Source organism: Triplophysa rosa, linkage group LG22, assembly GCF_024868665.1.
Source record: "Triplophysa rosa linkage group LG22, Trosa_1v2, whole genome shotgun sequence".
NCBI lineage: Eukaryota > Metazoa > Chordata > Actinopteri > Cypriniformes > Nemacheilidae > Triplophysa > Triplophysa rosa.
Window position 1 is genome coordinate 5,626,308 of NC_079911.1, and position 24,323 is coordinate 5,650,630.

At 36.5% G+C, this 24,323-nt stretch overlaps 2 protein-coding genes across 3 annotated transcripts; one reads left to right on the forward strand and one right to left on the reverse strand.

Moving 5' to 3' along the window:
- Positions 1–12: 12 nt before the first annotated feature.
- On the forward strand, positions 13–9,525 carry morn5 (MORN repeat containing 5). Its single transcript, XM_057321512.1, has 5 exons — positions 13–244; positions 939–1,086; positions 1,240–1,351; positions 1,430–1,561; positions 9,232–9,525. Exons 1-5 carry the CDS (start codon positions 198–200, stop codon positions 9,327–9,329), a joined length of 537 nt encoding a protein of 178 aa, XP_057177495.1. The 5' UTR covers positions 13–197; the 3' UTR covers positions 9,330–9,525.
- A 1,028-nt stretch (positions 9,526–10,553) lies between these two features.
- Positions 10,554–23,757, reverse strand: lhx6a (LIM homeobox 6a). 2 transcript variants are annotated; one of them, XM_057321511.1, is made up of 9 exons: positions 23,286–23,757; positions 22,532–22,603; positions 22,025–22,207; positions 20,435–20,556; positions 13,586–13,803; positions 13,384–13,484; positions 12,983–13,078; positions 12,723–12,897; positions 10,554–12,250 (listed from the first exon to the last, which is right to left on the reverse strand). In XM_057321511.1, exons 1-9 carry the CDS (start codon positions 23,361–23,363, stop codon positions 12,171–12,173), a joined length of 1,125 nt encoding a protein of 374 aa, XP_057177494.1. In that variant the 5' UTR covers positions 23,364–23,757; the 3' UTR covers positions 10,554–12,170. The 2 variants fall into 2 exon arrangements, with proteins under 2 accessions (XP_057177494.1, XP_057177493.1); XM_057321510.1 differs by having other exon boundaries at positions 10,556–12,250; positions 13,586–13,806; positions 23,286–23,756.
- Between the last annotated feature and the right edge of the window lie 566 nt (positions 23,758–24,323).

The window sequence follows — 24,323 nt, forward strand, 5'->3', positions numbered from 1 at the left end:
CTTGGCTCTAAACATAACGCAAAGTTATAAAACTAGCGTTCCCTGTAATTTATTCGGTAAAACGGTTTAATAGCTCTAAAATTGTTGAATATTATTTATTAGGATATTAACTAGTCCCACATGAATGTATCGATTTTTGAGGATATTTCATAATAAATGTTTGTTTCCATGGTAACATTGTCACGCTGCTGTTCAACATGGAGTTTATGGGTAGCAGTTATAATGGAGATTACAAAAATGGCAGGTAAATCAAATGAAATTGATAGCATGTCAATGTCCAAGCTTTTAAATCTGAATATATAATCATGTAACGTTAGTATTTTATACATGTAATGTCTTTTGGTTGGTAAAATCGGAATTTAACGGGGATGTCCTTTGAATTGAGATACAGGATCGGGAATAAATGACAAAAGGATTTTTAAATGAAATGAAATTACAAATCATTTCAAATGAAGAAAAAAGATTATAACGTCTTCTGATATACATCATTATTGGTGGAGTTGGTTTGTTGTTATTGTGTGGTTATATTAAATTATGTAATCTATAATATACTGAAAAGTTGATGGCTGCATATAGAGTTTGGGAATATTGAATTTAGAATAAAGACTTTAGTTAGAAATAAATATGTATAGTTATCAAAAATTGTATTAAGTAATGTAGTTTTTAACACTGTATTAATTAATTATGTTGTGTGTTTATGCATTATTTATTTTGACTGTGCATTTGTGGTGTGGGATTGCATTAGTCCATGTGTTCACTGTAAATCGAATACACAACCTTGGCATCTTTGTAGGCTTCCTCTAGTTTAACTAGTAACATATTGACACTGTAATGATTAAGACTTTATGCTTTTTTCCTTCAGATCACATTTTTTTCAGTTTGTATTGGGAAGCTAAGTGAGAAGCTTATGAATTCTCATCTCATGTTGTCCTTCACAGGATGGAGGGGATGGGGGAGTATACAATTCCCACTCAGACTAGATATGTTGGAGAGATGAAAGGCGGCGTGTTTCATGGAAAAGGAGTGCTACATTTTCCCAATGGAAGCAAATATGAAGGAGTTTGGGAGAAAGGAATATCCAAACAGGTCTTTAACACCCACTTAATACAGATCTTACTGATCTAACAGCAATGATATAGCATACATATACAACAACAACTTCATATTATACTTTTGAAAGGTACTTTGTACATACAGAATGAACATGACATGTAAATTAAATGTTTCTGGTACATGTAGGGAAAGTACACATTTTCAGATGGTCTGGAGTATGAAGAGAGTGACTGGGATTACTGTGATGGCAAAGATAGACGGTTCTACTCTGAGAGGTGTAATGGCCTGAAACCAGCAGGTATGGTCTCTTACTGAAATTATTAGTTTGTGGTCAAGTATAGCTTGAATGGACAAAAAAGCAATGCTTTTTTTAAAGGCGAATCCCAGTTAACTGACCAGGATCCCCCGCGGGTCATCCCTGATGGTTGCTATGACAGCGGTGATGGCTTTTATGATCCTAACACCAGAGTTGTCAAGGACTACGATGACAATTTTCTCAGGAGCACAGGTAAGAGAGTTTTACTGTAAAACATTTTTTTTTTGTATTTTCTGTTTTGTTTTCTGATTTAAGTGTGTAAAATAGTCTCACAGGGCTTAGCCTACACCTTTTGGCATTTTTCTTCAAAAATATTTTTCAATTTTTATGCTGGTCTATTGGCAAAATCTATTTCAGATAAACCCACCCCTAAATAACACTTGAAACATCGGGTATCTTTCCATGATGTGTTAGATGGTCTCCAGTCTAAGTGGGCAGTTCTTGTCTAGAATATGCCACATTGTAAACCAGACACTATGACATTTTGTCAAAGGTTTGGCTAAGTAAGTCTAACAATAACCCACCTAACCCCAACTCATTTCATACACCATCAATTTCCCACACAATAATTTCCATGAAATCACGATGTATTTCTTAATCCAGTCCTTCTCCCAGTCCATGATGTGCAATGCGTTTTCCCAACGATTTTGCCCTCAGTCCTGCCACCTGGAACATATAAGAACACAAGAGCATTAGAGTGGCATAAATGGATTAGCTAAATGCGTGTAGATAGTGTAGAGACTGAAGATTGAGCAGTGAGATCGTAAGATAACTATTCTGTAGGTCTTTTCTCTCAGCCAGACATGCCTCTGTGCTGTAGTCACTTGAATTGTTTTCAAAGAAAATGTAAAACACATTTTCCAGTGCCCGATGTAGTATCTGTGATTTGAGGTGAATTCTGTGTGTCAGTCTGTATAGATGGGAATTCCAGTTCCCATGCCCGTTTCACCTATCATTACAATACTGTCCAATGTCATTAATTAGAAAAGATTGAGGAATTAAATCCCTTCTTTGTCAAGGGTTGAATTGGGATGTAGGGAAACCCTTTATCTAGAGATGGTTCTGGTTTTATATGAGAAATAACTACCCTAAACCCCTAATCCCCCCATAGACACACACAACCACACACAAAAACAGAAAGCAGTATTACCTTTGTTAAAACCACTATGTCAGTATATCACAAATAAACATTTTTGATCTTAGGATGCTGGATTTGATATACTGTAACAGGTGCACTGATAAAGCATTACAGTGCTGTTTTTTTACTAACATGAATTAGTGCATTGAAAAAAGAAATAACATTATATTTCTTGTAGTGCTGTCAAATCACGATTAACCGATTCCAAAATAAATGTCTGTGTTTATATAATATATGTGACCCTGGACCACAAAACCAGTCATAATTTGCACGGGTATATTTGTAGCAATAGCCAAAAATACTTTGTGTCAAAATGATCTATTTCTCTTTTATGGCAAAAACCATTAGGATATTAAGTAAAGATCATGTTCCATGAAGACATTTTGTAAATTTCCTACCGTAAACATATCAAAACATTATTTTTGTGAGTGGATGCAGCAAAATGGCCATAAACACGTCTACAAACATCACTCGCTCGTTGTTTGGGAATAACCCATTCGAGTTTGGTATCTATGTAAAGCTTAGAATTTCTGCTTTCGGGTTCATCTACTCTCCACAACGACATTACAGCAGTAAGCCAATAGAGAGCATTAAAACAAACCTGTTTCTTCTAGCAACGGCCTGCCCCAGTGCCTCTGATGGACAACTTTAAAGATGATTTTCTCAATATTTAGATTTTTTGGCACCCTCAGATTCCAGAGTTTCAAATATCTCGGCCAAATATTGCCCTGTCCTAACAAACCATACAATCAATGGAAAACTTATTTATTTATTCAGCTTTGTATAAATCTCAATTTTTAAAAAAATTGACCCTTCTGACTGGTTTTGGTTCCAGGGTCACATATGTGTGTGGTGTGTTTATTTATATTTATGTTTACAAATATATATATATGTGTGTGTGTGTGTGTGTGTATAACAAACATTTACATAAATATATATATATACATTTATATTGAAATATAATCCAAAGTATGTACAGTATAATGTAAGTATGTAGCATTTTACTCACATTTCTAATATACATGTATGTTTGTGTATTTATACATTAATATAATAATTTATAGTTTTATAAACGCAAACATTTATTTTGGAAACAATTAATCACAATGAATTATTTTGACAGCACTAGTTTGTAGCAGAAATATTTTATCCTTTGTGATTTAACTCCATAAATAACTTTTTTATAGTTCATTATATGATGTGACTGACTACAATAATTATGTATACACATACTATCAACGGGATTTCTTTATTTTACGTGCTTAGATATTCTCTATCCAGTAAAAGAAATACATAAGGCTCCGTATACCTGCTCCTATATCTGTATTTGGAAAGTCACTTATGACTTGGCACCTTGCTGCATTTTCCAGTTTTGCAAGATGCATGATTCGCAACTACATGCAACACGATATGCAGGCCCATTTTCGTCACAGTCTGATTTCGAGCATGTACGTCATCCATACCATCATTCATCTATTTCATATCATTACATTCATCTATAGTCACTATAACAGAGGAAGACAGCTATATCCTGAACAGATGTCAGAAGACGGGGCCTGGGGTAAGAGTGTCTGCTGCCTTTATTGTAGAGAAGCTGAATTGTATTGATATTATAAAGGAGCAGAGTTGTTGTCTGGTGAAGTACTAGTTGCAATATATAACAATCTAATAACATTTGTCATGGGGCTGTTTTTATATGCTTTTGTGTCTAAGATTTCTCTGAGTGGCCATCTATTTGAACGATATATACATTCGATAATATTTTTATGTGTCAGTCACTTCATGGCTCTACTCAAAGTCAGCAACTACTCTGTCAAGGTGTACGTCAGATCATTTCCAGCCTCTGGCATCACATTTGTACTACATGTGACTGGACCATTGAGAAAACATCAGATTGAGATTTATGCAAGAGCACAGACCTGTCAAATTAAACCACATCCTCTACACAAATCCCCATCCCAGACTTAATTTGCTTTCATATTTCTCTTGCTTTTTTGCTGACCAATAACAACAAATTCAGCTGTCCAATGCAGAGATGTCCCGCTCCCCAGCCAAACAATTGTTATTGAGCTCGCTTTAAATATATTATAGGAGACCTCCTTGGACAACGCCCCATGGAGCAGGGATAATGAGATGTTGCTGTGGAAATACATCTGGCCTTCAAATCAGAAGCAACTTTAACATCGAGGTATATTATAAAAGGAATGTGGTGCATCCTATAGATTTATTTTTATCACTTAGAGGTGACGGCACATTTGTCAAAATGGGTGTGAAGATAGAATTTATTGCCAGTAGCTTCCCTTCAGGATGGGGGATCATAGGGTGCACAGATGCCGAAGAAGCAAACGAAGAGGAACCACTTCCCTGCAGGAGGATGTTTTTGGGAGAAGAGGAAAGAGGGACAAGTCCAACTACAGCTGTGGGGCAGAGAAACAGTAGGATCCAGGAGACGGGGATGACAGGGGGTGGCAAACCCATGCGGCAGCAGCCCAGGCTGGACAGGAAGGCATGCGGAAATGCCCAGGCCGTGGGCCAACTCTGAAGTTGGTTGGAGAGCACTAGAAAAGCAGATGGGAGGAAGCCTGAGGAATCTCTTCACGTTGGTCATTTAAAGACAGGGAGGGTGGGGTATTACAAGAAGCAGTTGATGGCATGCCAAAGTATGGGATGGGCACATGTCTTCTTCACATACCCTCTTGCAGTACTACGGTAGCTCCTGGTCTTTGTCGGCAAGCACACCAAAGGCAGAGTGTACTGTACACTTCAAACATCAGAATCTCGCTACATTCATTCATGATACTTCAAATTGCAGGACATGATGCCATACGCGGGCCGACAGCATGGTTTTTAAAAAAAATGTAAATGACTGGAAGACGCCATCATCGGAACTGTGTTTTTGTTGTCTGTGTCAGGTTTCATGATAACGGAGATGGAATGTAGATGCAACCGCTAACATTAGCTTTCTATATGTTTTCTTCCCGTTCAGGCAGTCAGCATACACTTGCATGGCTGATAGGTCCTATGATGCTGGTTAGACCCTACTAATTTAAAAACAAGTTCCTGAAATAAAATAGTTTTCAGTTCCTGCATTCTTAAAAATAAAGGTGCTTAAAAGGTTCTTCACAGCGATGCCATTGTGGAACCAAAAATGTTTCTTCTAAGAACTATTCAGTCAATGGTTCTTTAAAGAATCATCTCTTTCTATAAGAGTGTGGTGCGAACACACGCCAAAAAACAGGCACTTCCGCCAATAGCTAAAGGAACTACAGAAGCATTCCTCCAGTTCCCCTATCAGCTATTTGAGAGTGGGTCCTTTGACTTGGCAACCATTCACAACCATCTAAAATCATAGAAACTGTTCGCACAGCAAGACATCCCTCGGTTTCTTCCGAAAATGTAAAAATGTTAAAAATGATCCCACTACAACGAGACATCTACTGCCACATCATTACACCAGTCTCCTTTAAAGACATCCCTGGAGAGCAGGGGAGGACAATGTTTGCTTGATGCAAGAACATGGGATGATTCTCCTAGTGCCTTCCTGGAAACTGGAAATGCTTTGAAATGTGAGCGGAAGCATTTCCAAAGCATGTCATTACTCAGAGCATTTGTAATGAGCCCTGCAGAGATTGCTGGATTAGAGGCTTTAGGGAATATAAGGTGTTCCTGTATGCTGTAGTAAACTACCTGGAGTCAAAAAGGCACTGGGATACTTGCATTCTTTTTTTTCAGTAAGACTGGAAATCCTGTTTACAACCAGCTTCAATAATTGAAACACAGTTTAGAAATGAGGGAGGTTAGTTCTTTGCATTTGATGCAACCAAAACTAACGTAACATAATAAACGGTGCATGAACGGTCAGGTTCATGCAAGTAATAGAATTTATACAGAGGCAGCTAGACCATGCTTATGAACGGTTTATTAATTTTATTTTAAATTCACTAAAATGGGATTTTGCCTGTCTAAAGCACAAGTGGCAATGCAATAAGTTATGTGCAGAATAAAATTCAGGGTTTTAAAATAAAACAAATAATATAATACAACAATAGTAAAATAAATAATATTTTTATTCGAGTTTGATTATATTACACAATGTAATTTTTTTTTTTAAGTTGTGTTTTGCATGAATTTTTACTGTTTCTTTATGAAGTTTAACTTGATGAATTTTTTTTTACCATCAACGGTACTCACAAAAAAACGAACATTATTTTCACACATTTTGGTATTACTCGTACCCAGAAATTACAAGGTACTGACATAACACTGAGCTCAAAATATCAGTTTAACATAACAGTTACTAAAAGTAAATCATCCAAAACTTCATTTTATCGTGTACATTTAATCTCTTTGTCTTTTATGACTAATACTGTCCTCATGAACCAAGTTCCACCCATCATCGCTTCATCCCACCTTCCCTGTGCTACAGAAATTTCTAGAATTTTCTGACAGTGACAATTGGAAAATAATTTTTAAAATATGCGAAAATTTGTACAGTTTTTGTTTATTTGCAATATACAGATATATCGTAATTAATGACATAAGCTCAAAATTTACATTTGTTACACTGTGTTATTAAATCTGTTTTAATCTACATTTCTTGGTAACAATGTAATACTGTTGATGCCGTTACTGCAGTGGTTTCCTTCTGTAATAATGGCTCTTTGAAACTAGCTCAAGGATCACATTGAAAACATCCCAGTGCAAATGAAAATAGCCCGGGCCTATACACCGAGCTTCTATTTTGAGTAATGTCGACCCTTTCAGGAGATGATCTACAACCTGTTGAGGACGCTCACATCTCAATGGTACTTTCTGCGCCATTGAAATACGTTCAAACAATAAGCAGAGATCCTGAAGACATTAATGGAAAGTGCAGCTCTGTTTGGAAGGAAACACTTCTCCTTTTGATTGTGTTTTAGCGATTAAGATAAACACCTCGTAACTAGGTGCTATTACAACTGTTGGCTATTACGGTTTTCCTTCTGACTCCTAGACTTTGATGTGGTTGACAGTGTATTAGATTTATTACACCACCTAAATGAGGGCTGGAAAATGGAAATAAAATGAGAGTCAACTATAGGATGGACAAAACAGAAAATATTACTAGTAAAATGCACAATTGTTGACCGTAAGATACGGTACACTTTTAAAAATAATGGTTCTTGAAAGGTTCTTTGTTGAGCTATATGGGGAAAAAAAACTTGTTGGTAAATGGTTCTTTTACATGCATTGCTGCAAAGAACCGTTTTAGCACTTTTATTTGTAAAAGTGTACAGGCAGGCGGAAACAAATGTCAGAAAATGAAGAGTGCTGGAAAAACAAAAATAGAATTTCTTGTACAGAATACTTTCTTGTGAATAGAAAATAAATTATACTATTCATATACAGACAAAAGAAAAACATATATACATAAGTAATGCAAATAGATTTCTAAATGGACTTTAAGGAGACTTTACAATTTTGTATGCCTATAATTTGTCTAAATATAATGTCTAACCCCATCTAATGAAATATTTTACAGTCAAGCATAAAGCTTGAGAACTGTCAACAGATAACCACATTAGCTATTTCCTCATAATAGATAACATTTAGATGTATTTTGCAGTACTTGTTACGTTGATACCGTACGTGTAGTGTTCTTTGTTTTTGTAAGCTTCCTTTCACCTCTTCTGCGGATTTACCTGAATTATATTTCAGGCTGCATTGACATGCAAATCGCATTTGTGAGCCCTTTTAGCCCTCGACAACCGATACCGAGTATCTATTTGCAGTAGATTTGACGTGAGTGACACATGTACTCTGAAATAGGATCGTATTAGCCTATGAATTTGGCAAGTGCATGAATGCCAAGCAAACAATAAGTATTGAGGTGGTAATTTCGCGCAAATATAAACGTGCGAATTCTCTCCATTTATCATAGCCGTTTACAGAAACGTAATTGTAGACCGACCCTGTCCATCAGCCATTGGTCGATGCGTCCACGGAGGTATTAATTGGTTTAAAATAGTGATGAAATGTTCCTCTCGATTGTGACCTCCGTGTGGAGAGCGTGAGGTGGGATAAGCGGGATGAAGTGAGACTTTAGCATGCAGCTGTCGCAGAATGGACCGTCGCGTGCTGAAAAAGTCTCAATTGCCGCGCGCGGGAGCCAGGTAGAAGTGGCGGGAGGCGCGTGGAGAGGCCGTTTAGGGCCATCGCGTGCAATTACCGACAATCAGAGGAGAGCTTAAGACCTGTTCTCAACAATGGGCCTGGTTCGCCACGTTCATGGGGGTGAGCGCTCAAGTGCGTGCAGCTGCGCGCTCACATTCAGCACCAGCCGCAGAACTACCTCTCGCTCCGCAATTAGCAACTCCTTTCAGTTTTAACCGTTTAAAAAAGCAGTATATTATCCACTGTTTTTAGTTGCGGAATCATCTCTGGGAAGGAAAGAAGAAAAAAAGTAGCGATTGATTGTCGCGTGAAGTAGGCCGCTGAGAGCGAATTTTCATAATTGTTGTCTTAATCCCGCACGTAAAAAATGTAAATTGCCTTTAAGCGCATATGAATGAGTTTGACACATGCCATTTGGAGCTCGATTTTTGACCAAACAATCACGAGAAGGAAAAATTAGACTTTTTCGTTCATAAAGCGTTCTAGAAGACGTGCTGCTTGAAATGCCACTTTAATGCAAATAAATACATAATCAAAATAAGGGAAATGTGTATTATCTGAACCTCTATAGATGACCAAGAGCACGAGTGGATTGTGAGGACCTGCAGGAAGGGCTGGGATGAGTGCATTGGCCATTATCCAAGAAACAGCACACTGGAAGACAAGTGAGAATACTCGCACAAGAAGGCCATTGTGAATGTGTATGATCTGAATTAGATATCAGTGCAGCTTTATCACATTATTTCGTTTTTTTCTGCTTTTTATTTGAATGAAACATTTATAGATACAAAATCAATTTAAATATATTCCAAAATATAAAGTGTATTTCTATAATGCAATAATGCACTATACGTCTGTATGTCATGCAAATGCTGTTTTAAATGTTTTAACAAATGTTTTACTTTTAGGTGTTTTTTTTTAAATCACCTGTGATTCATTCGTGTTATTTTTAAAATAAACAAAGAAAAATGAATCAAATCAGCAGATTATCAGTAAAATCAATTTAGTTTTGACATTTTACACAAAATTATGTTTCTCACGTTTGTATTGGTGTTTGGGTAAACTAATGAAATGGGAGTAAAAAGATTGTTACATCATGCAATGTCTGTCTATGCAGATACTACATTAAACGGCTGAAAACAACACAAATTTCCATTGAAGTGAATGAGCCAGATTATTGCTCAGTTCACAAAAATGACAAGCAAAGACTTTCGCTTTTAAAAAAACGTGTGTATTTGTGAGTCAGAAGAGTGTGGGCTATAGGAAAAGATTATGTCCTAGTGGGTCCTTTGAAACAGAACACGGGAGACAGGATCAATCCTGTGATGTGGCCTGACAGGGAATTCCTGATGCCGATGGAATCAGTGATGGAGTGATTACTGCACACGCTGACCCGTGAAGGGTCTGCCAATTCCTCCATCAAGCCCGTGATTGCTTCCTGCTACACGTTTAGGGTGCAGACTTGTACACACACACTCAGACCCACGGCCCATGCAGTAGGCCTACATGTCTCTTTTAGACAGATAGAGTATATACATTCAGCATGTATTGTAAAACCTTAAACAATTATAGAAAATATAATATATAGTCTATTTTACTAATTTAAAAGTAAATCTGTGACTTTGATCTTTTTTTTGCACAATGCATTTTGGAGCATTTATAAATCTTGAGCACATTCCATCTCGAGTGCATGGTGCTATTAAAGCAAAATGTTGGACATATCAAACACAAAGAAATTATTGTTACTTTTTCAATTAGCATCATAAATAATTTAATCTAAAAAAGAAATACTGAGAGAATGAAATGGGATTACATTTATACGTGTACTGTGGACATATGATGTTTTTCAGCCCAGGAAATATATTGCAAAGTATATAAAATTATTCACGATGCACAGCCAAAGAAATTGTTATTTGTTTTATTTCTCTTTTTAATTATTATTTTTTATTTTTTTACAAAACAGACAAGTAAGTGGGGAAAAGTGCTTACAGGTTACCTGTCTTAATAAATACAAGATTGTAAAGGCCTGATCCCCCATTCAGAACACAAGAGCGTATTTCTCTGATTTAAGTTACAATTTTAGACTTTTCCCCTGGTCTCAGACCTGTACACAGCTCTGATCTGTTAGTATACAACGTGTCTGCAGCAAGTATACAACACCCTCGCTTTCTGGTCACGGCTGAGGCATATACGGCACACATGTATTATTAAAACAATGAAACACGGACACGTGTAAAAAATACATGTACATTTTCTTTACATGTAGCTATCTTTACATTTTACCGAAGTGCTTTTTAATCTTATACTAGAAAACAGTTTTCTATTTCTCACTTTCTTTTTTTGCACAAAATGTTGTTTGTCATTGATAATCCCTTCTTGATCCTCACATGGTCAATATTGTCTTTCTCTGTTTTGTAAAAGCATTTGGAGCATGGTTTGAAATATAATCTCACCCTAACATCAGTGCTATTTGGTTTATTATTACTCTAAACCAAAGAATCGGTATGGCAACAGTAATTGTGATGAATTTTCGAAAATAATAATAATAATAGTAAAAGCTGCAATTTCTGTTAGGGAAGATATTAAAGGTTTTGATGCCTTCAGGGTCTTTGAAAACTCAAAGCTTTTCAACTAAAACAAAAAATATGAATCATTACTTATATCTTAACCCTAAAATAAAACAACTTTACAAACATTATGCTTTTAAAACAGAATGTCAATTTTAATCACTATTGAGGGTTATTTTCGAAATTCTTACCTCAAAAATCAACGAAACATATTAAATCAATTAAATAACGGAAATAAAGTTACATTATTATTTTGTACTCAGGGTCTGTTTTGGATCAATAAAACTTGCCATCTTTTTACGCCTCTGCACAGACGCAAGCGTAGCATTTCATGCCTTATGAACTTTGTTAAATTTGGAAGTTAGGAAAAGGATTGTAAGCATGATCAATTTAAATCCATTAGTCTTGGAACAACATGCATGTTCACTCATGTCACTGCATGGGCAAGACATGTTTTGCATGTTTCAGCGAGGAAAAGGGATAAAATATGTCTTACCACCTTGTTTTTTTCCCCATCCCAATGCTCTTGTGCTTTTCCCTTTTTCAACCTATTTCTTTAACACTGATGCAGGTAACTGTACATTCCTTTTGTTTGCTTTCAAAGTCATCTCCAAACAAGAGCTGAGATGAGAGAGGGATCAACCAAGAGCACTTCTTTTACAGTGTTTTTGTCCACAAGTCCAGAGTTTCGGCAACAAGTCTTAAATTCACAGGTCACAAATATGTATTTTCCGTAAATGAGCGTGATGCAGGAGTAAAATCCTGTCCAATGAAGCCAGAGAGGAAACAGTCTCTCTCCTTGGGAGTTCAAAGGTCAAGAGCAAGTAGGACTGTGACCCTCTCCTTGAGCCCGATCCGACCTCGAAGGTCCGATGCTGGAGTGGACGGAAGTTTGGAGCAGGAGGTCAGGGTGAGGGGTCAGAGGTCACAGTAGGGTGGGGCGTTAGCGGCTGAGAGGGAGCTGGGGTAACGTCATGGCTTGATGAGGAAGGCTCTGTGCAGAAAGCATTGAAAACGGATGACCTGCAAAACCAAAACGAACAATGTTAGTCTGTACTGTAGATTAATCATTTCTTAATTATTCAATGTTCAAAAAAGTCTCTGTATCTCATCTTAAAGTGATAGTTTAACCAAACATTTACATTCGTTAATCATGTATTCACCCTTGTGCCAGTTCAAACCTGTTTGACTTTCTTGTGCGTAACACAAAAGGAGATATTTTGGCCCCTTTTGACTTCCATTATATGGACACAAAACCACCACAAGTAATTTCTTACAATATCTTCTTTTGTGTTCCATGGAATAAAGTCTAACAGGACATGAGGGTGAATAAATGGTGACATCATTTTTATTTTTGGGAAAACTCTCCCTTTAAAATGTGGAGACAAATCTAAGGCATTTGTAAGTGTAAACAATGGCTTTGTGCATATCACTAAGTAAATGATAATAAAAATATTTATTCTATAACTCAAGTGGCCATGTTGGAAACACTCACTTTCGATGTAGCCGTGCAGAGCCACCATGCGCGCTCTCTCAGGACTGTTGAAAGGAGAATAATGCAGTTCATCTGGCAGTGAAGGGGGCATGCGGGCATGCGGGTGAGCTTGAGGTGGGCCGCTGTGCTGTGGAGTATGCTTTTTATGTCTCGCTCTGCAGTTTTGAAACCAAACCTACAATAAAGAACACAAAATGATGAAGCTCTCTGTCTTTACTGAATGTTATTCAAACAGAGAGAGCAAGATAATGTTTCCTTACCTGTATGACTCGTCTACTCAACCCGGTCATGTCTGCCAGCTTCTGTAGGGTCTGGGCATCAGGATTGTTGTCCTGGGCAAACTGTGCCTGCATTACCTGTACATGCATGTAAATGAAATTTAGATATTAAAGCATAAGCAAAAAAAAAAAACGATATACTGTAAAAGCCTCCACATTGTATCAGGGGAATTTTGCATGAGAAAATAACCAACAGTACAAAAATAAAATGTATGTTATGGAATATGACTTCAAAGCATTTGTGAATCATTCGAAATGACATCGACCACCATTGACACCAGCAGATTATGTTAAGTATACGTAATACAAATATAATTGCTTAGCAAATGTAAAGAATGCAATAATTTTTCTTTTAACTACCTATTTGCCGATAATAATATTACCTGCAGTTGTTCCGCAGTAAATGATGTTCGTGCCCGTTTGGCCGGTTTTGGTTGACTGTCCTGTTCCGAGGGCACTGCCCCTTCCAGAGTAAGTCCACTTCCTGTGCAAAAACCAGGCAAAGCAAAATACTGATATTAGAGTTATTAAATCTACCGCAAAAGAGAGCAGTTCTTCACGTGTGACATATCTCCGCACACGTACCAGTCTCAGCGGCCCGTTTCAGGTTCTCCACCATGGTGTCATAATGGATCCGACAAAGAACTTTCTCTTCCACCAGTCCAAACTCTTCGCCTGTAGAAAGCTGACGTTTGCAGGAGAAACATGCGAAGCAGGCCAGATGGTAGGCGTTGCCCCTGGCTCGCCGCACCCAGTCGCTGGCATAGATCTGGCGACCACAGCGGGCACACTTTGTACCAAACCTACTGTGAGACAGAGAAAGGCTTGGGCATCAATATTACTATTAAACTGTAGTGAGTAATAAAACATTAATATAGGATCATTTTATACTTGCTGTTGTTACTTAAGCTTATGACCTAAAATGGTATTACAGAGCTCAACAATAAGATGGCCCAGGGTCAAGGAATAGAGCCATTACTTTCTGTATTGGTCCAGTGTTGCACTGTAATGTAAACATATATAACTATACGCATTTCTATTACATTTCAATTGTATTTTTTTACATGCGTGTGTGTGTGGTACAAATTGAAACTACTTGTCTGAAACACCAGTAAAAGCTTTTAGTTGAGTTTTGTAATGTAAACAAGCTGAATTGTTTACTATGGAAACATATGCCTGTTGTTGACAAACAATCATTTTGGCTTTGAATGCATTATATATTTGGCTTTGGAAACAAACCTATTTAGCTGCATTAACTGAATCATTTCAACACAAAGAATGTAAAAGAATGTTTTCTCTTTCTCCACAGAAAGCGCTCACTGGCAAAAGACAGAATACAGATAGACTGAACCCTGTCCAGTTAGATAACCACTAAACTTGTCCGACACGGTTGTAAAACATTTAGCACAAACAAACTACTAGTAATTCTATGAGGCGTAGGTTTGGAGGAAATAAACTGAGCTGATAGGATCCACAAACCTCGCCACATACCTCTAGACGTTTTTTAAATAATCTGCAAATTTCAAATGTTATGTATTTGCATTACCAAATAAATAGTTATTTTTTGCTAAATGTAACTGAATATAATTAAAATGTATTTCAAAATGTTTGGAATTAAAATTATACACTCGATATCACGGAAGTTATACACTCAATATCACACAATCTATCATATTTATAAACATTAAAGTTAACGAAAAAGACAAAGTGTTTAAATGTATACAAAGACAAAATATATGCCGTATAATTTGAATACAGTACCAGAATGTTAACCAATCGCATTGCTGTCACTGTAATATTTGCATGAAGAATTGTCACATCACATTTTTACTACACGACTATCATGGCCCAAATAATTCACAATAACCATAATATTGTGATATTTATTGAAATGTATTTGAAGAGTTTGGTTGCAAATTATTTTTTTCAAAAATCATGTTTTTTATTGTACATTCCAATTAATATCAATCAAACTGCAGTTGGTTTCTTTTGATTTAAGACATAATAACTCAAGAAATACAGCTAATGGCTGGAATACACTACAAGACTTTTAAAATCGGAACAGATTTTTTTTAAACTAGACATCATACACTTGCAGTCTTTTTGAAAGTTTCAGATAGAAACACACTAACTGATCAAATCTGCAAACTGGCACAGACTTTCTGCAACAAGTCCAGACTGAAAATCTGAGCAAAAGTCTTGTAGTGTACAAATAAAAACATGATAAGATTAAAAAAACATATTTATTTTTATTTTTGAGTTATCTCATTTTGGAACCAAACTCTTAATTTATTGCTTATTGAAATAACTAATGCTATCAGTGAAATTCATCTTCAGTTTTGTTTATTTTGGCCAATGATTTAAATATGAATTAAAATAATGCATCAAAATATGAGTGTGGGGAGGCAGAGAGAGAGAGAGAGAGAGAGAGAGAGAGAGAGAGAGAGAGAGAGAGAGAGAGAGTGTGTGTTTGTAACCATTGTTGCTCTTAAGGCAAACTTTAAACGGGGACTGAATTATTAAAAATTTTATCATATGTATCATACTATTAACACAATATCAATAATTGCTGTATATATATAGCATGTAGAGTTGGAAGGCTTGATTGGTTGTTATTTTCTCTGCAAACTGTGATTTGTACATGAGCCCTGCATTTACAGGGTCCTGATCACGTAGTACAATAGTTATAGCTCCTCCTTTGTTAGTTTGTGCTCAAGATGACTTAATAAACAATACTACGGTGAAACAAACAAAGCTGTTATTTTGACTGGTCAGGGCTGGCCGTGCTGCTCTTTGACCCAGACATCACATTAAGGTGACCACAGAGGGTTCCTGCGCTCCACTGTTGAGCAGACCGACGTGGCTCTGATACAGACTCAGACTAATGCGCTGCAGATGGCCAGTCGTGGCCCCTTTTTTGCCCTCAATCTGAGCCCCCCCATGCACCCCCTCCACCACGCCTCTGTCATTGGGAGCTCTAGTGTAAACAAAGTGTCGTACACAACCCCCTCCGACTGCAAAGAAACATGGGATATCAAGATATCAAGTCAGTATGGCCATGTTTCACCCGTCTACACTACTGAAGAATGATGACACCGACCCAGAGTGCTGAAATCCCTGCAGCGGGGCCCCTGCGGCCATCCAATGAAAATGACATCATAGCCGCCAGGAAACACGATGGGGCTCAGGGAAAGAAATCAACATGATTCTTATATTTGCCTCTTTGATCAGCAAATGGGAGAAGGTTACATTTAAAAGTAACACTACGTTATCACATTTCCCAATGTGTGTCCGAATAGTATGTTTTTTTTTTTTGTATTTAGTTTGTTACAAATACTGCAACATCTACAGTACATCCCAACATAAGCACTTTTTCATTTATTCACATTATTTTGAAGTTTTTAATAAAATTACATAACCCAATTAATCTTTTGCAACATTTAGGTTTTATTGCATTTGTCAATAAATCATTTAAATAGAAAAGTAACATAACAGACATTACGCTATAAATGTAACAGATAACGTGTTGCTTAAAGTATCAGATGTGCATTTCTGTGTATGTATGTTTGTAGAATTGCCCACCACTTAAAAAGGATAAGACAGCCAAGAATCAAAACCAAACACAAATCGAGCACCTTAAGAAATATTTACCTTCCTCTTATGCACAAAATATAAGTCACAAAGCACGTCTCATGTGTTGATGCCTGCAGCAAGTATTCAAAGGGCTTTCTGTGTACATTGCACACTATATTCTGACAGCATAATTCCAGACAAAGAATACAATGTTTGAGTAATGATGCATTTCAGACATGTGTTTAGAAGGGAAACATTGCGGAACAGAGCTGAAATCTCTCATGGCACTTCATCTACCGCGAAACATTTCAGAAAAGCCATAAAAATCTTACGGGGGATTTTTGCTGTGTTGTTCAGATCTGCACCATGTCTGGTTGTGCGTCATTCTGCTTATTCTGGATTTATTTCTGTCCTACACGTGTAACTGCAAAGCGTTGTCCTCAGAATCAAGAAATTCACCTTTGGCTTGCAGAGCTACCGTTTTCAGAGAATAAATTTGATATACTCGTGGAGTATTAGAATCTGAGTAACGCTTTCTCTCTTCGGGGGAGGGCTATTATAGACAATGTGCTGAAACTTGACAATGTGTTGAACTGTTGAAAGTTTTAGTGGTGTAGGACACGTTGTTAACGTTGCTCATACCTAAAGGATTTTGTCAAATCTACGTATCAAATTCGTCCTGCACTGTTTTTGCTAAGGACACAAATTAAATTCTAAATCACATGATTTCTCAAAGGCATGTGTGCTGTTACAATCAGACTGGGGGATGATACATTTAAATTGGGCAGAACTCCTTAGTAACCACCCAGAGCACCCTAGCAACCACATTAAAATGTAATATAATTTGGTATTGAATTAACATACAGAGTTTTAATAAACAGCACCATGTTTCTGAAATTTAACTGAACATCCAGTCCATAAAAAATATTGCTGTCATATCACACACTCCCGAATTGAATTTCCCACATACGCTTCACACAAGGAGTGTTGTGTGTCCATATGGGACATTAGAGAGTCACCTCCTCCAAATCTACCAATCTCAGCTCCACACGAACCCACCGGGGTTACTGCTTTACTCCATCACCCTGTCTTTTGCTTCCTCTGATTAACAGCCTCTGCTGACGTCCTGTGTGGCCTGATGCTCACGCTCCTTTTTTGTGTGTAGGTACAGTCTCCGCTCTGACCCTTACCACCAGATCTCCGGCCATTCCTCGCCCCCACCCCTCACACACAGGCTTAGCCCACTTTGATTTCCTGCAATTACACTCTATTAGAGAAGCTGTCACTCTGGCCTAGATGAGAAGCTAGCATAAATGAAACATATCTCCTTGTGTTTTTTCTTTCGCAAGAAATGAATGGAAATCCTTTTCCTGTCAGGCATATATGATGACTCGCTTGTAATGGCAGCAAAACAGTCCGGGAACAATCACATCAGTCTGTGCTATTGATACACGGACATACACTCAACATATACCTGGATCTTTCCTGTAATTCATGCCCCATTATGTAAAATGATAAAATGTCATTTTTTAGAATGGAAACATATTTGTTTGTTTGTTTGTTTTTCTTTACGTATTTCTTTAAACATAGGAATACATTTAAAAAATGTGCACTCCTTTGGTTTAAGCATATGTTACCATGTTTATATGGCTTCAAAATAAAAAAGAATTTATTAAAAATATATATTTGTAATGGGTTTCTTTCCTTATCAGAATGTTTAAAAAAATGAGTTCTGTTTCATTTGTTGTATCCTACTTCTGAACTCCACTAGAGATATTTCTGACAATCTGTATTAATGTTTTATATAAACACTTTTTAATAAAATGACAACATAATCATTATATTCGTATTCTTAAAGTCACATAGGTAAAAAAACATGAATGTTCTGCTTATTATAATAATGGGCCACCTTATGCTAAGCCTCTAAGTGTCAGTCACAGTCAAAACCCATCCTCTCTATGAAAGTGAATACTAATAATTATTCTCAAGTGAAAAACTGAGCTCACAAAAATAGAAAGACAGGTCACAGCACTGTGCTAAACATCACCCTATCACCATAACTGCAGACCACTGTACAGTCCCTTTCAAAAACACTCATCGTCCTCTTTCTACCCTCATGGAAAGTTCTTTCTTGGCTTCAGCGTTTCAATGACACACTCTACAGTATGCAGAGGACTTTTACAAGAGAGATGTTTCAGTGCCGCCATGGAAGAAAACACACGTTCACATGATCATTCAACTTCATTCCACAAGCTTGGAGCTATTATTGCATCTTTAAAAGAGTCAACACGAACATATCATAGAGTCATTAACAATTCTGCTGCTGTTCTTGATTGCACTTAAATAAACAAAAATACAAAATAACTCCATACACATCTTATAAAATAATGAGAAAACTATCATAAATCCCTGTGATTGCTTTTTGAAACACAAAGCACAAGAGGAACGTGATATGAAACAAAATACTCCTTAAGGGCAAGGCTTTCGATTCTGTTTTCGCTAGATTCAAAATACGATTTTTAACTTAACACTTTTAGAACTGAAACTCCTGTGAATAATTAAAAACGAAACATACAAATCACTTTAAGGCTAAAAGCAGCTTTAAGGTCAATTCAAATACAAATGAGTACTGTTAGTATAATAATGATAATAATAATACACATTTGACCAAAATATTATAGGTTCAACAGAATCTTTTTTTTTTAACTGGCACTAATAAAGGTTTCTCAGTGCAGCCATATTAATTTCATCAATGCAGAATTAGTGTACTTGGTACAGAATCATAGCAACTGACCATCTTGAGAATGTGGTTCTCTCTGCAATTAGATATATAAAATAACCAATAAATTAAACCCCCAATAGTTTTTTAAGGCATTTTACTTCACAGTCGCCTGTTATAATTTCTCAGACATAAACAGCCATCAGCCACTGACAGATCTTAACCTCGGCAGTTTTGCTCAGTGAAGATCAGGGTATTGATGTACCATCTTGTGGAGCATCTCTTCAGATTATTGGTCTTAACATAGAAAACAAACGCTCTCTTGCAACACAACATTGACTTTAAAGGGGCCAGTCATTCACATTGACAGGCAATAAGCAGGGAAGGCTGGCCAATATCATACCATTCATTCACAGGCCCTGCTGAGTGCTCTGCAATCATGGCATATCTCAATCCTTGTACACTCAATGCAATTTCACAGCTTTTCCTGGTTGGATCTCCCTCACTCAGTGCCTCCCTATGAGTATATTACAGGGTCTTTACCAGAGGTTAATACTTTGTAGATCGAATTAACTTGTTTTGTACTGTCAATGCCCCAGCAGACGAGAATAGTGTCTCGGTGTGTTAAACAATCAAACAATCAAAGCTTTTATTTAGACCTCATTAAAATCCTATTAACATTATCTTTATTTTTGGGTAGTAGCCTGAAGGAAACATTTAATTAGATAAGCTATTTTAATGTGTTCAATTTAAATAAGCGACAATTTCGTTGGTTATTTTTTATTATTCTTTTAAGCGCAGGAGATGCGTAAAACAGCCAAACTATGACATCTTAATTTTAATTTTAATTTAACTTTTATCTTAATTATGTAAAATATTGCAAAAAAAATATTGAAAGTTCGCGTATGCTTTTAAGTTGCACAAATATATTCAACATACAAATAATTAAATTTCTGATAATCGTAATCGTTTACACTAGCTGCGTCGTACAGTTTTACAGAAATGTATGGTAAAATCAGACCCCTCACTTGTCCTCACACACCTCAATACGCATTACCACTCGTGAGCAAAAAATGACGTAATATTTCGTTAATATACATAGATATTATTTCGGAGGACATGAAGTGAAAAACTTACCCTACCTGAAATAATCCATTTTACAGAAGATTTCCTTGTTTTTAATATAGCAGCTGCTGTGTTGACGTAATGAGGTTCTGCAAACTGAACACTCCAGACATCTCACGTGCCAAATCAGATTATTAACCTGTAATAAACAGAACAGCGAATTTAATCATAATAACAACAACAAATAATAATAATAATTTAAAAATTATTATTTTTAATTATTAATTGCTTTTAATTATCTTAACCCTATAAAAATGTAGGAACATTTCGTAAAATTAGTCGTTTTAAGGTTAACATCTTGTAAAAAGTTTTTTAAAACCGCAATATATTTTATTATGTTATATAATATATTATAAAGTAATATTGAGAAATGCTTAGAACTTAATTTAGTTACATTTAAATTAAATTAGTGACATTTAAGCGAAAATATTTATGTTTCAGGAAGTTAATTAATTAATACATAAATCTAATAATTTGTATCTAAAAAAGCACATTTTATTTTTTCTTTAATATTATAAATATAAATGAGCAAACGTTCATCTTAGACCAGGAAATATATAAGTAAGCCTTATGATATTTATTTCATTTTTTAAATAATTTGCCAGACTGCCTGAGCTAGAAATCCAAGGCGTTGCACGGGAGAAGGAAAATCTTCATTGTTGTTCCTGGCTGAATTGTAAAAGGGTCTAAACTCACACGCATGGTTTTATTAGTTTCCGCAAAAAAAGCAAAGACACGGATCGCGAGCTGCTGATCCTAACATGCACTTCCTGATAAACAAGCAGCACGCGAACACACGCGTGCAGGAGGACACTGGTACTGTCTCAACAATTTTAGAAGAAACGAAATGTGGCCTAAAATGCGAGGAAAACTGAAAGAAAAACTGAAATAATATATGACTTAATTTTAATTAGCAATTATTATCATGATTTGTTGAAATGTAATGCTTTTTTATGTTTGTGGTTGGAACAAACCCATGATGTGGCCACGCATAAAATAACTAATAAACCTGTTATGTCCCTTTAAATCGTTTTAATGTGTCGGTTTAATCTAATAAATGTATATGCGTTAACCACTTAAATTGTTCAAAGCCATTTGATTCTTAAAAATAATGTAAAAAATACAATAATAAGACTACACCTGGCAGAAGTGTATTTTTAAGTCTGTCAAAGAATTGTTTATAGATATTTTATACCTGTTTTTTAAAAAAAAGAAACAGGAAGTCCATTTAAGTTTTAATGTCAGACAATTAAAGCGTGTCATCAATTTGAAATTGTGTTTATACTCAGTTCTTATAAATTCTACTAACTTCTTCTATGTTAATGTCAATAAATAAGTCATAATGTTCAGTATTTTCTTCAAACTATAGCACTGGAATTGGAGTAGCCTCTGACCCCAAACAAAACACGAGGTTTTTAATAATTCATATTATACTACAAATGATTAAAAAACAAGACTTCAGATACTAAATCACTTAACAGCATAATTTTGCTTGCAAAACTTTTACGAAAGTCGGGCTCTTGGTCAAAACACTAATATTATATAACACTCCTCAAGAGACTGGTCACATGAGACGAGACGACACAAACACACACACGCCTTCGTACCTTCAGTAGATATCTGTCCAATATCTCGAGGCCACAGCTCGCGCACACGTTCTTCCCGGTGGACGGCACGGATGATGCGGTGGAGGTGGGCGAGCAGATGGACGGAGTTGAAGGCGGACTGGGCGAAGAGCGCGTATCGTCTTTCTCCATATTAGATCTGTGCGATTCTCCGTCAGAGTGTGACTACAACGATGACATTAAATAAATAACGCGAAAAATACGCTCAAATAACAGATTTTGTGCGCTGCGTATAGCATTTATAAAATGTCCTTTCAAAAATATTGCTTCGTAAAGGTTGTCAAATCTGTTAATTTAAATATGTTTCTTTAATCTGTAGCACTATTACAAATCCAAGTGAATGTGTTCTAATGCAAAATATTAATGCATTATATAGTCTATGAGTAAAAATTAATGCTGCGTTTTGAAGGCCCTTTTTGGAAAGGCAAAACGCACCTCTATATAGTAGAGACACAAAAATGAAGGCTTCACAAGGCTTCACACACTCACCATAGCGTGTCCGTGTTGGTTGTCCACGCAGCGTGATGCTCCCGGTGTGCTCTGTGAATCTGGCGAGATCACCTACAAAACACAAGTCACAGTCAACCCACGGGGCTCCATCTCTGGCATCTCATCTCTCCGAGACATCGCTGCCTGCTCTATATATGTGCCCAAAAACAATAAAAAGCGCTTTTAACTGTGCATTGAGAGCCTCGCAACAAAAACACCCTGTTTTAATGAAGCGATTTCAATTTGGATTGATTTTTCCCCACACTTAACCCGTGCCTCTTTCCATAATCGTATTTCCACGCAATCCAGGGAGTTGAAAAAAAGAAACTACCTGCAATTACAAATAGCTTGAAATGCTCGCGATAAGAGGACCCCAGAGTGTCAATTTCAACTGCCAATCAGAGAAAGCAACGGGCCACCCAAAGAATTGCAAATTTGATTTTTAATGGCAGTAATTAAAATCTAATTTTTCCTCTGCAGACTTGGCGCGTGAAGAGGATGGACCGCAAATCGCACTATTCATAATAGATCCTGATTCTCATGACATCACTTTAAGGTGAAGATGTTACAGGCTCTGGGAGATGATAAAGAGAGGACGTTAGCAACGAGATTTCACACTGAGCAACATGTTGGCATTGTCACAAAGCCATTGGAGGAAAATCATTTCATTTGTGTAACCAGCTTGATTTCTTTTCATACAAGTAAATGCAATACACCAAACATGTAATGCACATTTGAAACAAAAAAGTCTTACCTGTTTTGCGGGAATTCCTTCGGATAGAAATTGATTTCCCTCTGATAGAGGAGCCAAAGTCTCATTTTTCCAATACATGAAAAAGTCCAAAAACAAAGTCACTTTTTTAAGTTAACCTTCTCTTTACGTATCCTCAGGCTGCAACAAAACGTTTGGTGTCTTTTTATCCCATGCGCCCTGGCCCCTGATGCGCGGTCAATTTCGGTCTAAGATCGACCACGTTCGCCTTTTCTTTTCAAATAGTCGATAAAATCAATAACGTCAGCGCTTTTAAAAATCTCTGTGAATTTTAAAGAAACCCTTCACATTCGTAAAATGAGCAAACCGGATCAGAAGCGGTCGAGCGCAAGCAGCTCATCAGGACGCCTTATTTAGAACTGTTTGCAGGATATTTCCTACGACTTTTCCCCTCTTTTGGGATGCAGTTGTTTGAGTACAGGAAGTGGAGAAAATTAAGGGGCTGGCAGGTTTTGCTCCTGCTCTCCTCATAGGCAGTCAGAGCACAGCCTACCTTCTGAAAGTTTGCAGATCAGAGGGGAGGGAAGAGATCGGCATAGGGGAGTTTGTGAGAATGGTGTGTGTGTCAAAATTGTGATCTTGCATCATTCATTATGCTTTTTAATTTGGCCGAAAACAAAAGAAATATTAGGCTAATGAATAAGTCACTATTAAATTAAGTCACTGTTATCAGGACCGTAATGTATAGTGCAACCGTTTGTAGAAAACGTGGTAATGCGTTTTAAAGTATTGCATTTCATAACACATTTAAAAATATGATAACATAGATTGAAATATGACATGCACAATACTTAAACATAACAAGCATTATCCAAACATTAGCTAAAGGCCTATGCTATTATGCTATTATAATCTATTATTATAGTATGCTATTAGCCTGTTTATTTCTCCCGTATAAATTCACGATCGCCACTTATATAAAATAATATATATAGTTTAAAAAAGTTTTAAAGTTTATTTGTGAATCGCTTCTAATCATCATAAAGATTTGTTACATTTTATCTGCATGGCTACATGATT

What these genes read in the sequence shown, in the direction of transcription:
- morn5 (XM_057321512.1), top strand. Translation starts at nt 198, where the DNA reads ATGGAGTTTATGGGTAGCAGTTATAATGGAGATTACAAAAATGGCAG. An exon ending in AGAAAGGAATATCCAAACAG is followed by an intron (nt 1,087 to 1,239) that starts GTCTTTAACACC and finishes TGGTACATGTAG; the next exon opens with GGAAAGTACACATTTTCAGA. An exon ending in CAATTTTCTCAGGAGCACAG is followed by an intron (nt 1,562 to 9,231) that starts GTAAGAGAGTTT and finishes GAACCTCTATAG; the next exon opens with ATGACCAAGAGCACGAGTGG.
- lhx6a (XM_057321510.1), bottom strand. Translation starts at nt 23,363, where the DNA reads ATGTATTGGAAAAATGAGACTTTGGCTCCTCTATCAGAGGGAAATCAA. An exon ending in GAAACGGGCCGCTGAGACTG is followed by an intron (nt 13,485 to 13,585) that starts GTACGTGTGCGG and finishes GTTTTTGCACAG; the next exon opens with GAAGTGGACTTACTCTGGAA. An exon ending in TCTGCACGGCTACATCGAAA is followed by an intron (nt 12,251 to 12,722) that starts GTGAGTGTTTCC and finishes TTGGTTTTGCAG; the next exon opens with GTCATCCGTTTTCAATGCTT.